Genomic DNA, 13,320 nt, shown 5'->3' on the forward strand with positions numbered 1-13,320 from the left:
TAGTGGATGAACAATGCAACAACGTTTACAGAACTGTCAGGTCACATTTTGTTGGGACCCAGAGCATCACATCAAACTTTAATTAGAGCACAGTTAATGGAAAATGGGAGCCATTTAGACTTCATTTCAATCAGTTTGGAGCTCATTTGCATGAAGCAGCGTTATTATCTCCAAAAGCGGTTTGAAGGAACAGTGTGACAGGCTTGTTTGAAACCAGTTTTATAGTTTCCTACTATCTCTTCTTGTTCATCAAAGCAGATGTATCTTATTATTTTTTTTATCACAGATATAAGGATAATGAGTAAGACAGGCCATAGAATAAAATGAGTGAATACTAAAACCCTGCAAACTAATAAGGCCTCAGCAGAAAGGGGCTCAGAACCCCATAACACCATACTACAGCCATCAGGTGCCATTTGGCCATTGTCTGTTTTTTTTTTTTCCATCAGGTGACGCTGGAGGTTTTTGTGGAGGTCTTTTTCAGTCATTTCTATGCCCGGGCTTGTTGGATCACTGCTGAATACTGTGGTGAAAGCAAGATATCTGATTCCCTTTTTAGTCAGGCACTGTCATGAATTGCCCCATGGAATCGGGGGCGGAGGGGCGGGGTGCTTATTTTCGACACCAGCTTTTTTTTCTCCTCCACAGACTAACAATGAGCTGCCAACAGTGGTGCAAATTAAATCAATGCAACACTTCACAGCTTACGTTGCCACTGTTCAGCCACATAACTAAAAAGGCACACCATGACTTTAGAGATGATAAGTTTGTTGATCAACAGTTATATTTCAGAACGACATCAATCATCAACTACTGAATAATAGATGTGCTATTTTTTTTCTGCAGAAGTCCAAGGTTGCTTTACAACAGATCCCATCAACTTTGGTGATACCCCAACTGTTCACGAAAAAGGCTGATGATGGCTTTGCAGAGTATTGGAGGGACTACATTACACATTGTGGTGAGCGTGATGCTCCAGAATAAATCAAATCAGACTAGTTTTACTAAATTGAAATTTTATTTACTTTTTATTTTTTATTTACTTTTATTTGAAATGAGAGCACAATCCCTTTAATGGGATAAAATATACAAAATTAAGGCGTTATTAGTGCAATAGTATGCCATCATATTCTATACGGTGTCTTGCAGCAGTTCTGGTTTTAACTAGTTTTAGACCTTATCTTATGTTCTTCCACAGGAACTGAACAGAATTTTTTTAAATATATTTATATAATAATCTTTTTACTTCAATTTTTAGAGGTATTTTGTTTTCAGCAAACAAAAAGCATTTTTTGATCCGCCCTGGCTTCAATGTGCACCCTGAGGCCTGTGTTGTGTTCACATGCTCACTTAAAAAGCACTATCAGAGTTGCATTCATTTTGGCATATTTGAACTGTTTAGCATTTTGCAGTCTTTGTTGGGCGAGATGTGAAACATTTAAACATTTTACTTGTCGGAATGGGGAAAAGATAAATGAAGAACAAAGCAATTACGAGTAAAAATCTTTTCTAGGATGCAAAGTTTTATATTTTGGCAAGATGAAATCCTCAAGCATACCAAAAGGAATACAAGGAGTGGCTTCACTAAAACCCTGTGAGATCGTTCTGTAAGGATCCAGACAGATTCTGAACCTGAACAATGTCTCATGCCATGGTTGAGCTTGAACCTCATGCCAGGAAGAGTGGGAGAAAACCTTCAAATGTATGGATGCTCAGCTTGCTCTGAACATGTCAATAGGATATTGTTTTCTATTTTCTAAAGAAATTAGCCAAATGCTCCAAAAACTTGGTTTTGATCTGTCGTTGTAGAGAACAGTGTTGATCTGGAACAGAAATGACAATGATCCATTTGGAGATGTGGAAATGGGTCTGAAAACTGCATGGTAAATCTGCAAAAAATCTACAAAAAATACTGTATATCTGTATATGGCATTATCAAGTAAGATGGTTCAGTCCATAATGATAAACTCAGTGACTTTATTCAAATCCAACTGGGGGCTTTTAACAGTCACTTAAGATTAAAAGAAACACTGTGTATGATTTAATGATCCTGATGTGTATCAGATTTTGCCCCTACTTTAATCATCATAACGTACATGAAGCGGCCCTGACAGACACACACCAGACTACAGTCAGTGGTCCACGCTGTTCTCTCAGTGGACACTCCCCCATTTTGACTCTGTGTAGACAGGACGGGATATCGTCCTGCTGCAGGCTGTTGAAACCGCACAACTTCGCGACCCAGGTAAGTTAGTCTTTTATATCCAGAAACAAAGCGTTCAAGCTCCGGCCACATTACTCGGGGTCGCAAAGTTGTTTTAGTTGTCGAGATGAGCCGCGGGCTGCAGGAGCATTTTGCTAGCTAGCGGCTACGAATATCTAGCTAGTATTACGTCAAAGCTAATGCGTCTCTGCGAGGATGGAATAGATGTTAAGAAGTTGTTTGGAGGGGTGATTGTTGCACACAGCGACCTGCCACTATTTATTTTTTGCACAATAACCGTCACTGTTGGTTGGCGCCTCCTAAAAGAACTCAGTGAGTTTGTTGACTTTCGCTAAGTGGAGATAGAAAGGACAGCCCGTGGACTGCTAAAGTTTCCAAAACGGTGTTTGGATGTATTTTGTTTCGATAAACTGATCAAACCGATATTTGTAGACGTGTCGCTGAAGTTTTCGGTATATGGTAGCCGTATCTAAATAGACTGGCTGTTTCATTGCACTACTTTATGTCTCAAACAACTATATCCCCCCACTCCAGCGTCATGTTACATAGCGTTAAGGTACCTTGTAATTCAGCCGCAACATCCCCAAGAATGGGTGTTTTCCCCCCAAAACAGAACGTTTTAAGATGGAAAAGGCAGGAGTTACCTCAGGAAAACAGAGCATCCGTTTTCGGCAACTTTAAGTGTATTCACAACTTCTCACTCCTGTCAACAGGTGGAAAAGTAACCTGTGAATGACATTCAGAAGAGGATCCAAATAAGAGATTGAGTTGCTCTCCCTCCTCATCAACATGGGGGCTCTGGTTTCACGATGGAGGGTTTGTATCAAAAGCCTTTATCAAATTAATGACATTAAAGCGTTCATTTGGTGATACAAGTCATAAAGATTGCAGTCTGTAAACGGCAAAAAGGCTTGAATGAGTTCCACTTTCTGTCACACCCAACTTAAGGTATTACAGTGGCCAGTAGCTCAGAGGCATTTTGTGTGTATTATCATAACTCAGATGTTTACTCACTTCCTGGTTTGGCAATGTTTGCCAGCATGCACAGCGGACACACAAGTGTGACAAAGTGGGAAGAAGAAACAGGAAGTTTCCAAATCCTGTGAAGAAGTTGCACGCAAAGAGCAGAAATGGTCATGATTAAGTTTTTCCTTTCCAAATGTGATTATTATTATTTTATTTATTCATTTCTGTTTTTTACAGGCTAAACCTTCCACTGTGGACATTTTGGAAGGACTTGACAAGGTATATTATTTAACCTAAGAAAAATAAAGATTTGTCACTGTATGAATCTGCATGGGGTGTGACGGGCTCCAAGTAGATCGTATCTTCCGTTTGACGCCTTAAATGTTAACGGGGGTGGTTTCACAGCATCAAGGATAGGTCGATCCACTCGCAAGGAACAGTTTTGTGAACTCTTGCAAACTGCTGAACACAATACAGACATTTTGAAATGTTGAAGATATGCTGTAAGAGCATGCAACTTTTGACAGAAATGTATTTGAGCGACTGCGAGATTGGCTTCTCATTTGCTGTGTGTGTGTCTGTGTGTGTGTGGGTGGGGGGGCTTTACTGCTCCTCTGCACTTAAGCTAGTGTTGGGCTATTTTCAGCACCTGTCCTTGAAGCAGTGTCCACATGAGCTACTCATGTCAGGAAGATGTCAGGGGGCGTTGAAGTTGGGAAGCGATGGCTGTTGTGCCTGTTTGCTCCTTCAACATGAAGTCTGTCACCAAAGAACATGTTTATATTTTGATCTTCGGTACCGTATGGAGTGTACATGCAGTATGTACTGCGTTGTAAGACTGAGTGAGAGATCTGTTGATTCGCTGCTCAGAGTGACACGCACACATGGTACAGTGGCACCATTATGACCGAGACTGGGTGCCATTCTGTCCACCAGCTATTTTTAGATGGGGCACCCTGCACTCTGAAGCAGTGATGTTACATTTCCTTTTACAAAATATAAATATGTGATGCCAGTTTGTTAACTTCCAAATGAAAGCGTTGTAAGTGAGTAAGTTGTCTTTGCCTAATTCTTGTCTGACCATACAGTCACTTGCTCCGTCTCGCTGACTCCTCTGTTAGATTATCCTTCCTCTGTGGTGCAGTGACCTTCTGAATTTTTAGTCCCTTGGCAGACATTTGCTTTATTCAAAGTTGCACTGCGAACCATAAAAGAATTTCCCTTGATTCGCACCTATGAAATCACTGCTTGAGAAACATGGTATTTAAGGCAGGGACGGAACAAAAGAGCTGCGGTACGAAATGCTCAGCGCAAAGAACAACCGTCCCCATATTCTTGTTGTACGGTATCCGGAAGCGGCGTCAAATTTTAATTTGCCTCTAAGGCTTGTGCAGCGTTCAAACTTCATTTTATTCAAACATTTAAGGAAAAACAACATTGAATGATGGGTCCGGTCCTACTGGAAAAAGCCTGCTGTGCAGCATGAATGTGAAGTACATTGTGATTCCGACCTGGGAGCACGGTCGGGGGACATGTTAGCATAAAATGCTGCATGAGAGCTGTGCTAATGACCTCTTTAGCCTCCCTTGTTGGCAGGAGGGAAAACTTCCCACCGCTTGCATTGTCGAAAGTGTTACATATAATCAACATTGACTGATTGAAGAGGAAGTTCTGATTGGGAATAACTTTCTCGCTGTTGCATAAAATGCAGACTTGTGAGTTCCTGTTATGTATCATAAGCAAAAAGTTCAAAATGTTTAAAACAAGGATGAGCACTTTGAATAAAAAAGTTTATTGTTTATATTGTAACCAGCTGCCACGTTTATTGGATCACATTGCTGTCCTGATAAAATTCTCATATTTTTCCTCGCAGGATATACAGACTCTTGAAGAGTATAGAGAGAAGTATCAAAGACAGTTGAAGATATGGGTGGGACGACTGCTTCTGTACTCCTCCCTCCTCTACTTGATCACTTGCATAGTTGTGTATTTCTGGTACCTGCCTGAACCGTTCATGGGACGGCTCATATTGTCTCTTCCCTTTGTAATATTTCCACTTTTGTAAGTATTCAGTTTAACGGATTACACTTTCTCTAAACTGTGATCATGGCCAAATTTTCTCATCCCCCCCCTCCCCCTTTGTCCTCTTTTCAGGGTGTGGTTACTTCGAAAGATGCTCGTAATTATTTTTTCACGAAGAACTGAAAAAAATAGTAAGATCAGATTTGCTCTCCGTACATATTTTTTATTCTTTAATCTTAATTTTTTTTCCTTTTTTTTTTTTTTTTCAAACTTGCGTTGAATTATATTTCCAAATGTTTTATAGATGAAAATCTAGAAGATCTGAAAGCGCGAAAGAGGAAAATAGTAAGTGTTCTTTTCATTTTTTAGCTTTGTTTTTGATATGGCTTTGTAAACCACTGCCTGCCTTTATTTCTCACTTAACCTCAGAGACTCTTCTGGCATCGCTTTTTACTGATCTTGGCACTTTGCCGAAACATTTTTGCTTGTCTAGGTTCTGAGCAGACAGCATGTGATCGGTACAGTGACTTAAGGCGGCAAACTACTCTGCTAATGTCACTTTAATTAATAGCATTTAGCACATGTAAGAAATGAATCTGAGAAATTGCTTGTCATCCTCTGTCAAGTTCTAATAACTTTCAATAATTAGGGCTGATGGATTTTCACACTCTCCATTATCGAAGTAGTGAATGCAATTATTCTTCATAGTATGTGTAAACATGTAGAAATGCTCAGTGTTTTAGTTTAAATGAAGATGTACAGTTTAGGGAAGCAAATTCTATTATATTTTGCATGTCTTCTCTATCTTTGTAAATTGGACTAGATGATCATCAAACAGTTATGCTGGTATATCACAATTAATACAGGACTGATAAAGGGAAAAAGGGATTGGAGCATTTATCCTGATCTTATTAATGTTTTTTTCCAGCTTGAAGAAGTTATGGAAACTGAGACGTATAAAAATGCTAAAATGATTCTTGAGAGGTTCGATCCTGATTCCAAGAAAAAAATTGTGAGTTATGTGTTTTTTTTTTTTTTTTTGTTTGTTATAAATGCTATAGTCCAGATGTTTACTTATGTGTTTTATTTTCCTTATTTATTAAATCGTTCCCTTGTTCTGTCTCCCTGCCTCTGAAGGAGCTTGAATCCACTCCAGTTGGACCTCAGATGACTCCAAAGCCAGGACAAGGTAGAAATGCGTTTGGTGGGACCTGAAGGATATGACAACACCATCGCTGCTTCGACTGGCATTTTCTGCTATTGTTAAGCATTCTGCAATTATTATTTTTTTCTACGTTAGAGCTCCGCCACCGTAACGTCATCCCAAAGATCCCCCCAGCGATGATGAGTCCTGCAAGCAGTGCCGCCGCCCGCCCTCCTCTTGCCTCTGGGCCCACCTACCCTGGAAGATCTTCCCACTCTGCTCCAGGTGGACCCCCAGAGAGGGCCCTGTCAGCTATAGCTGCTCAGCAGAGCTTGATGAGGAAGCCTGTGACCCCGGGAACACCTGTTCCAGGAGTTGGTGAGTTACCTGCACACAGTGGGACCGGATCATAATGTGGTCCATTAAGGTGTGATTTACTCTTCCCTGACTCTTGTGTCCCCAGTTGCTCCAAGCTCTGTGGTTTGTGTTGTCAGCAAGGTTGTATTATGTTACACTCTAGTTGTAATGGGTAATTGTAGGAATGTAGCATTAAGATATCTTACTAAATGGCCCAGCCTTTGTCAAATAATTGTATAATTATGAATCAAGATCAGAAATTGACAATTTGAAGTATTATGTGTGTATAATTACGTCTAGACGATGACTTCTTTTGGAGATTTAAAAAAAAAAGAACTAAGATGATTGTTTTGTATAGAACACATTATCTGGAGTGTAGGTGTCTTGGATATTAAATATAATTTTTTCTTGTGCTATGAGCACCCAAAAGAAATAAATGCAAACAGTGGAAGAGATAAGCTTCCAGAGTAGAGGAAGCTATACCCAGTAATAGCTATGTGGAATGCCAACTGTGCAGTATGCAAGGTGCAGGATAACATTAACTATGATTAATTAGCCAGACCTGCGTTTGTTCTCTGGGCAATGGCGGTGGAATCTTGGTAAGTGTCTTATAATGCTTAGTGAAATAGCCTTTGGCATTGGGAACGCCTCACAAATGGTTTACATGACTTGATGTTATCACCTGCTTCTGTTGAAAATTGAAAGTGAAAAGCAATTTGATACAAAGAGTCACCACAGAGTTTCCATATGTTGGAAAATTAATAACCAGCAGGATACTGAGACTCTGCCAAGTCTCACAGAAATGACCAGTCATCTTCCTATGATTGCTCTTGATGTTAGATTATATTAATTACTTCTCACCAGCGCAACAGGGATTCCGAACGTGCTTTGCAACTGAGATCCGGTGTTTAGTCATTAAGGGGAAAGGTGCATATTTTCGTTGAATTAGCAGAGGTTTGTGCAACAAACTATTTCGCAGAGCTGCTGCTGTTAGCAGCCCCGGTTTATAGGGGGTTTTATTCAAGAAGGCAGACTGTGTCTAACAGGTGCTGCTTTTGCTGCTTTACAGGGACGCACCCTCCAGGCCCGCCTCTGGCCAGACCTGTGCTCCCGAGGGAAAGAGGTGCGATGGACAGAGTCATCGAGTGTCTTGTTGGAGATGGCCCTCAGAACAGGTACACAATCTCCTGTAAAGTGGAGACAATTCTGCTGAATAATACCCTTAAATGTGTAGATGATTTACTTTCTCATGTGTATATTACAAAAATACTACACTGATTAACACTAATGATCACATCATTTTGATAAATCTCTCAATATAGAAATCTTCCAGACGTATTGGTAGTGAAATTAGTGTTGCCATGCAGAACACCTTTAAAAATACCATTGATTTGTTTTAACTTGTGTCATTAGAGCCATGTATACTATCATTGCATTTATCAATAATTCTTTTTTGTCCTCTGATTGTTATCTGTAGGATGTAAGCCGTCTTCACTGGATTGTCTTTCTTCTCTTACAGATTTGCTCTCATATGTCAGCAGTGCCTGTCTCATAACGGCATGGCATTAAAGGAAGAATTTGAATACATCGGTAAGATTTTGAGAATCGCAGCAGTCTGTCAGTCCCTATCAAACATTGTGCCTTCGTTTGCCCTCTAGCATTTGGCAGCACAGTATATCATGTGGCTCTTAAACGCCTCTGCCACTACCAACTCCTGTAAGCAAAAAGCAGAACAAGATTGAATATGCAAAGTGGTGCTACACATCAATCTGAAATGTTTATGCATCTCGGGCAGTTTTTGCCGCCGTAGGTTTGCATTCATATATTTTAATCTGTGTCTGTTTACAAATGTATTAGTGGGGTTATGTAAACTGGATGTGCGGCGCTTTATTTGTGTTGTTTCAGCCTTCCGATGCGCATATTGCTATTTCTTGAACCCCGCGAGAAAGACCAGGCCTCAGGCACCCAGACTCCCCGAGGTCACTGCTGAACTGAAGATGCCATCCGATGCGTCCCTGCCGTCGTCTGCCGCTGATGTTGATGAGGACAAATATGTTTCAGGTGATGAACCCTAAATACACACCTATGAAGTGTCAAGATCGTTCATGCCATAATGGTATTTTTTTTTTTAAAGATGAAATGTGTAGAAATGAATGCATCTCAGAGGTATCCGCTGTTCTTTTTGTATCGCATGTTTGGAATGGCTCTAAACTGAAAACATGTTTAATTATCAGGGAAAACCAAGCTTGCCGATGTCCCCGTTGGAACGGATACCCAGGAGCCCGCCACACCTCCAACCACAGAGCCCAGTTCTGAATCAGACAGCCAAGACACGCCAGAGTCACATGACCTGCCCTCTGAGAAATCCGATGAGGAGGGAGATGTTTCTGCCATGGAAGTGGAGTAAAGCACTGGAGGGGGTGATTTCGAAAACAAGTCAGACTGGAGCTTATTTTCTTTCAAGAAATGCAGTGATGCTTAGTTTCCAAGTAAATATCATATTTTGCAATAGTACAAAAAGCACACAAGTGTTGGTGTGATTTTCAGCTGACAGAATGTCCCTTTTTGTTAGAATTGCTTTTAAAGTTATCGCAATAGTAATGAGCGAAGCATTACATTGCCTAGCACTTGCATTTAGTTTCAATTTTCATCATTACAAGTCCGTAACAGAGAGCTATAAGAATTACACTCGATCCTGTTTACTCCGCTTGGGCCTAGAGTTGGGTCACCCAGCCATTCAAAAAGCAACAAAGCACCTGCACCATATGAGTAGCTATATGTCCACTACTGCCTGATCCCTAAAAGAAAAAGGGCACTTTACCTTTACAAAATGGAGGAAAGGGAGGAACATAATTGGGACTGGCCCTAATTGTTTTTGTTGTTTTATTTTTGTTTGTTTGTTTTTATTTTCCATGTTTTATTTGTTTTGAGTGAATTTCTGCTTGTAGATGGTAAACAGTAGAGACAGTATGGTAATTTGTGGAGAAAAAACTTATTTATGGAAAGTTATTTATAGCTATTTTTCTACAATGCTGCACCCGTCATGACGGTGTTAACTGGGGTACTGTGCAGCTTGGAGGTGCTAACCTGTTTACACAACTACAATACATAAAGGGAATGCAGAGGAAAGTGGAGTTGTCAGTACTGTGCGGCTATCATAAGTGCCTTTTTATATTTTAAGTCTCTGCCTCAGAGTATTGTCAGTAAAATTGAACGTTTTTACAAGCCGACAAAGGTCATTTACCTGTTCTCAGTCTTAAATGACAGTATCTGATGCTGGATGTATGAATTGCTGCTCTGTAGAAATAATGCTGAATAAACGTTTGAGAACATCTGTATACATATGCCCAGAGTTACAGCATCTGCATCTTTGTATACAGTTTTATTTGTAGTAAAACGTAGCTCTTTTTTTCTTTTAACTTGGAAATAAATGAACTACTGAAGTGCTTTTTGTATTTGTTAACTCGGTGCCGTCTGCCCAGCTGTTCTCTCAGCCCAATGTTTAAACAGTCCATTTTCATTAGCAGACCAATTTTAGTCTGTGATCATTTTATTTTAGCTCATTGATCATTTCAGACAGTGTAAGATAATGGCGCTGACACACAGCCTGACCAGTCTTGATTGCTTGACCCTCTTCATTTGCAACGAGAAAGTCATTGCGGCTGAAAAGTTGCTCTCTGCCATCACGTGAGTCCCCCCCCCCCCCTCCCTCCCGAAGATGCTCCGTAAACTATTGGTGAGGTCAACATCCCAAGTCTTCTACTGGTTTTGATAATGTATGTTTACAGAGACGTGACCTCCTGGGCCTTGTAATGCATCAATGTGACACCGACAGTAACGCCTGATTCCACCGCATGCTGTTTTGAGGTTGACCTCTGACAAGAGGCAAACTGGGGGGGAAAAAAAATGGGACATCAATAGTACAATGTTTAGATGTTTTCACACCGCTGGGAGTTTTCTTTCAGAATACACAGCCTGCACATATGTGAATTATCATGAGTAATATATCGCAGAGGATCTCTACACTTTGTGTTTGAAATTGAATCATTTGTTGACACTTTATTCTTTAGACTCTTTATGTCAGTGCTTTTCAACTCACCGTAACATCATCCCGTTTTGTGACTGGCTTATCCTATATTTCATAAGGACAGATGGATAAATGATCACAGAAATAGTAAAATTGTATCTTTTGACTGTTGTAAATTAACAGTCTTTAGAGATATTACATTTACTCAGGTACTAACGTGCTGTGTAGGGATTCATTTTTTTATTTTTTGGGTGCCCAATTGAAAGTCAATATAGGCACAATCAATATTTAGAATGGCCCTTAGGCTATGTTGATTTCATTGTGTTTAGCTAACTTCTTAACTGCATATGAACAATTCAACATTCCAAAGATAAACTCTGCTTTTTGAGTCCTATTGTCCAAACATTCAAAGGATTACACTTGGCTTGCTTTCACACAGACACTAATTGATTTTCAAGGATGACAAATGACACACAAAGCCCCAGTGCCAAGGTAATTTTGAGCAGGCGATGAAAATGTACAGTGGGGCTGTCCCAAGGTTCATAGTTCTTTTCATACTCATCTCTCACATGTGCATTGGAGGCCGGTTGACTTAAATTTATACTGATCTTTTATTTATACCCAGAAAAAATGGCAGATAAGAAACATAAGTGTTCTTGATATTTTGTTTTGTCATATCTAGCAGCCAAAGATTGAAATCCTGCGAAACAATTTTCTGAAGAAATGAAAGAGCGTGCCCTCGTGAACCCTGGAGGAAAATAACCCCGCGGTGCGAGGCAGAATATGGAACAGAGGCGCGGAATAAGTAAAATAGACAAGTGCACCAGGCTTGTCACTTTTCCATTTGCTGCCCCCGAGTGAGAGCACTTCAAAATTCTCCTCATCTCAGATAAGACCTTCATCGTTATGCTCTATCTACTGTACTGAATACGGAAAAAGTACCATATCGGACAAAGGCAATAAGGAAGGGAGTTTTGAAGATTTACCGTGGTTCTGTTAGTCGTGAAGTAAAATGCAACGGGAAGAACAACAAAGTCATAAATATACGGCACAACCCATTGTGCGCCGAGACAATGCTGAGATGAGTGTCACAGAAGTAGTTAACATGGTTGTGATATTAGACATCACCACTGGCTCTTGACAACTGCATCATTACACAGTAATAAGAGCACAATCTCCTTCAGAGAAGCATTAAAATCAAATTAGATTATACAAGCGCCTGGCTTGATGAGCTGCGAGGGCTGATGGTTCCCGAGCAGTGGATCTCCGGTTATTGCTGCAAAGCTCTTTAGGTGCCTGGGCTTGAATTGCCACTTGACAGAGCTTTCCACAAAAGGTCATCAGCAACCAACAAATTTATATGTTTTATTTGAATCCAAGTCAGTGGAAGCCTACACACCCAGACGGATTGCTTTCTGCGTTCTCCCTCACATCTGTCAAATCATCGCATGCTGCTGAATACATGATGCTATCCATAAAATACTGTGTTGTGCTTTAAACCAGAGTGACATTCAGGGATCAGAGAGCATTGGCATTCACTGTCCTATCTTGAACTCATTATACCACTGAGCGATAGCATCTGTTTGAGCACTGACACGCCTCAACAGTTATTACCACAAACAGTCCACTATGTTAAAAATGTATTCTACTAAAAAAGGAGAGACTTCAAGAGAGGCAGCGCGCAAATACAGTTTGAATGGAGCTAACACAGTACTGCGATTTCGGTTTGGTTGTTTGTGGTATTGTTTTACTTTCACAGTTTTGTGCATGTCGATTGATATATTGATTATTATAGTCACAGATGCAACATTCCTTGGGAATCAATAACATAAAGCATGGTTGGGCCTAAATTTACAAGTTCTGTCATATGCCGAATAATAATTCAATTCAGCACTTTAAAGCCACAAAAATGATCTTCACATACTCAACATATATTTGAGAAAGGACACTCGAGACATTACCAAAAGTAGTATAGAATATAGAGATCAAATGGAAGGCTAAAAAAAAAAAGAAAGAAGCAAACTGCTTCCACCACCTCATGTGGAAATCATACAAAGCATCCTGCAGGCAGCAGGTTCATTTTATAGCTTCATCTATTACCACACTGTCATTGTTAATTGTCTTCTTTTTACCTCTGCAGGATTCTCCAAATTGGTCCTATCGAATGTGACAGGAGGAAGAGCATTAAGCATCTGACAAGATGATATCTAAGTTCAATTTCCTACTCCTCACCTGATTTATACCTGCAGCAGATCATTTTCCTTTCTGTCATAAAGACCTCTATAAATCAGTGGTGCTTATGGAAGCACTACAGAACAAGGACCCAGGATTTGTATCCCCTGTGTTTGCTATTAGGAAGCCATTACAGCCACATTTTCCTCCTTCAAACAAAAATGATCAAATCTAATATGGGCAAGATTAGAGAGATAAAGAGAAGAAGGGTTGGAGGAGCCGTTCAGCACAGTTCCCTATCTAAACAATATGCTGTAAACTCAATAAAAACAGGGCTTTTTTGCTTGTGACACCATTATCCATCTGTTTGGACAAAATTGCTGTATCATGGTATAAATCTGCGATACA

General features: G+C 40.1%; 1 protein-coding gene across 1 annotated transcript; it reads left to right on the plus strand.

The window, feature by feature from the left end:
- The first annotated feature begins 2,138 nt into the window (after positions 1–2,138).
- lnpa (limb and neural patterns a) lies at positions 2,139–10,159 on the plus strand. Its single transcript, XM_075479636.1, has 13 exons — positions 2,139–2,245; positions 2,938–3,040; positions 3,428–3,469; positions 5,064–5,251; positions 5,345–5,403; positions 5,517–5,557; positions 6,141–6,224; positions 6,350–6,401; positions 6,513–6,734; positions 7,783–7,888; positions 8,233–8,303; positions 8,619–8,774; positions 8,948–10,159. Exons 2-13 carry the CDS (start codon positions 3,014–3,016, stop codon positions 9,118–9,120), a joined length of 1,221 nt encoding a protein of 406 aa, XP_075335751.1. The 5' UTR covers positions 2,139–2,245; positions 2,938–3,013; the 3' UTR covers positions 9,121–10,159.
- Positions 10,160–13,320: the final 3,161 nt, after the last annotated feature.

This window comes from Odontesthes bonariensis, chromosome 12 (assembly GCF_027942865.1).
Source record: "Odontesthes bonariensis isolate fOdoBon6 chromosome 12, fOdoBon6.hap1, whole genome shotgun sequence".
Classification (NCBI taxonomy): domain Eukaryota; kingdom Metazoa; phylum Chordata; class Actinopteri; order Atheriniformes; family Atherinopsidae; genus Odontesthes; species Odontesthes bonariensis.